The 1,051-nt window shown below is 72.8% G+C and overlaps 2 protein-coding genes across 2 annotated transcripts in view; one reads left to right on the top strand and one right to left on the bottom strand.

The window, feature by feature from the left end:
• Positions 1-1,051, top strand: part of LOC111139148 (coagulation factor VIII) — a 128,782-nt gene that overhangs the window by 115,778 nt on the left and 11,953 nt on the right.
• LOC111139150 (histone H2A-Bbd type 2/3-like) lies at positions 330-671 on the bottom strand. Its single transcript, XM_022491307.1, has one exon. It carries the CDS (start codon positions 669-671, stop codon positions 330-332), a length of 342 nt encoding a protein of 113 aa, XP_022347015.1.

Here is a 1,051-nt window from a genome sequence, read left to right as displayed (position 1 = left end):
CACCCCCCTGCACCGTCCCTGAGAGAAACGGCTCTTCCGTACCCCCCCATCCCCCCAGCCAGACCCTGCCTGGGGGTCTGTCCTTCGGGGGACAGCCCCGAAGCGCGTGGCCCACCGAGTGACCGAAGCGCCCGCACGCCCGAAAACACACACACGCGCGCGGGTTTCTTTCCTTGGCTTTTATTGCTTGGACACACGGGTTGCTTGAGCCCCTTGTGGGGACTGCGAGGGACTGGGCCCGAGGCCCCAGCCCGCCGCGGGCCGCCGCAGTGGTGAGCAGGCCCGGCTGGGGCGGGCGGGCCGAGCGGCCGGGTGCTGTGGGGCGGCAGCTAGTCGTGGGGCGGGGCCACCTGGGAGATGGTGGTGGACTCGAAGAAGCGGCTGAGCAGCGCGTTGTTGTGGACCGCCATGTCCACGAGCTCCGGGGTGATGCGCGTCCTGCCGCAGTTCCGGGCCTCGTTGCCCGCCAGCTCCAGCACGGTGGCCGTCAGGTACTGGATGACGGCCGCTAGGAAGACCGGCGCGGACGAGCCCAGGCGCCGGGCGTAGCGGCCCTCGCGCAGGAGGCGCTCCACGTGGCTCACGGAGAACGACAGCTCGGCTCGGGCGGTGCGGGAGCGGGCCTGCCTCTGGCCTCCGGACGACCCTTGGTGGCTCCTCTTGGCCGGCATGCTGGGCCTCGGCTGCGCTCTGGCTCGGCGACGGGCCTAGGTCGGCGGTGCTCTGCGGGCTCGGCGGGGCTCTGCGGGCTCGGCGGGCTCGGCGGCTTCGGCGGGGCTCGGCGGGGCTCAGCGGCTTCGGCGGGGCTCGGCGGGGTGCGGCGGGGCTCGGCGGGGCTCAGCGGGTCCCAACTTCTCCAGCCACCCGGTTGGGACTCAGGACTCGGGCCCTTACGCTGCCGTCTCCTAGCGACCACAGACCGACCCCCGTCATTGGTCCGGGGCCACACACTTCGGGACACGTAGATCCGGTGAGGTCACCGCTTTCCCATCGGCCCCTGCCGGGAGCTCGGGCCCGCCAAGAAATGGCGCGAGCGGGAGCCTGCCCCCCC

Source organism: Enhydra lutris, unplaced genomic scaffold (genome assembly GCF_002288905.1).
Source record: "Enhydra lutris kenyoni isolate GAN:26980312 unplaced genomic scaffold, ASM228890v2 scaffoldscaffold96, whole genome shotgun sequence".
NCBI lineage: Eukaryota > Metazoa > Chordata > Mammalia > Carnivora > Mustelidae > Enhydra > Enhydra lutris.
This window is presented reverse-complemented; position numbering and strand designations above follow the sequence as displayed.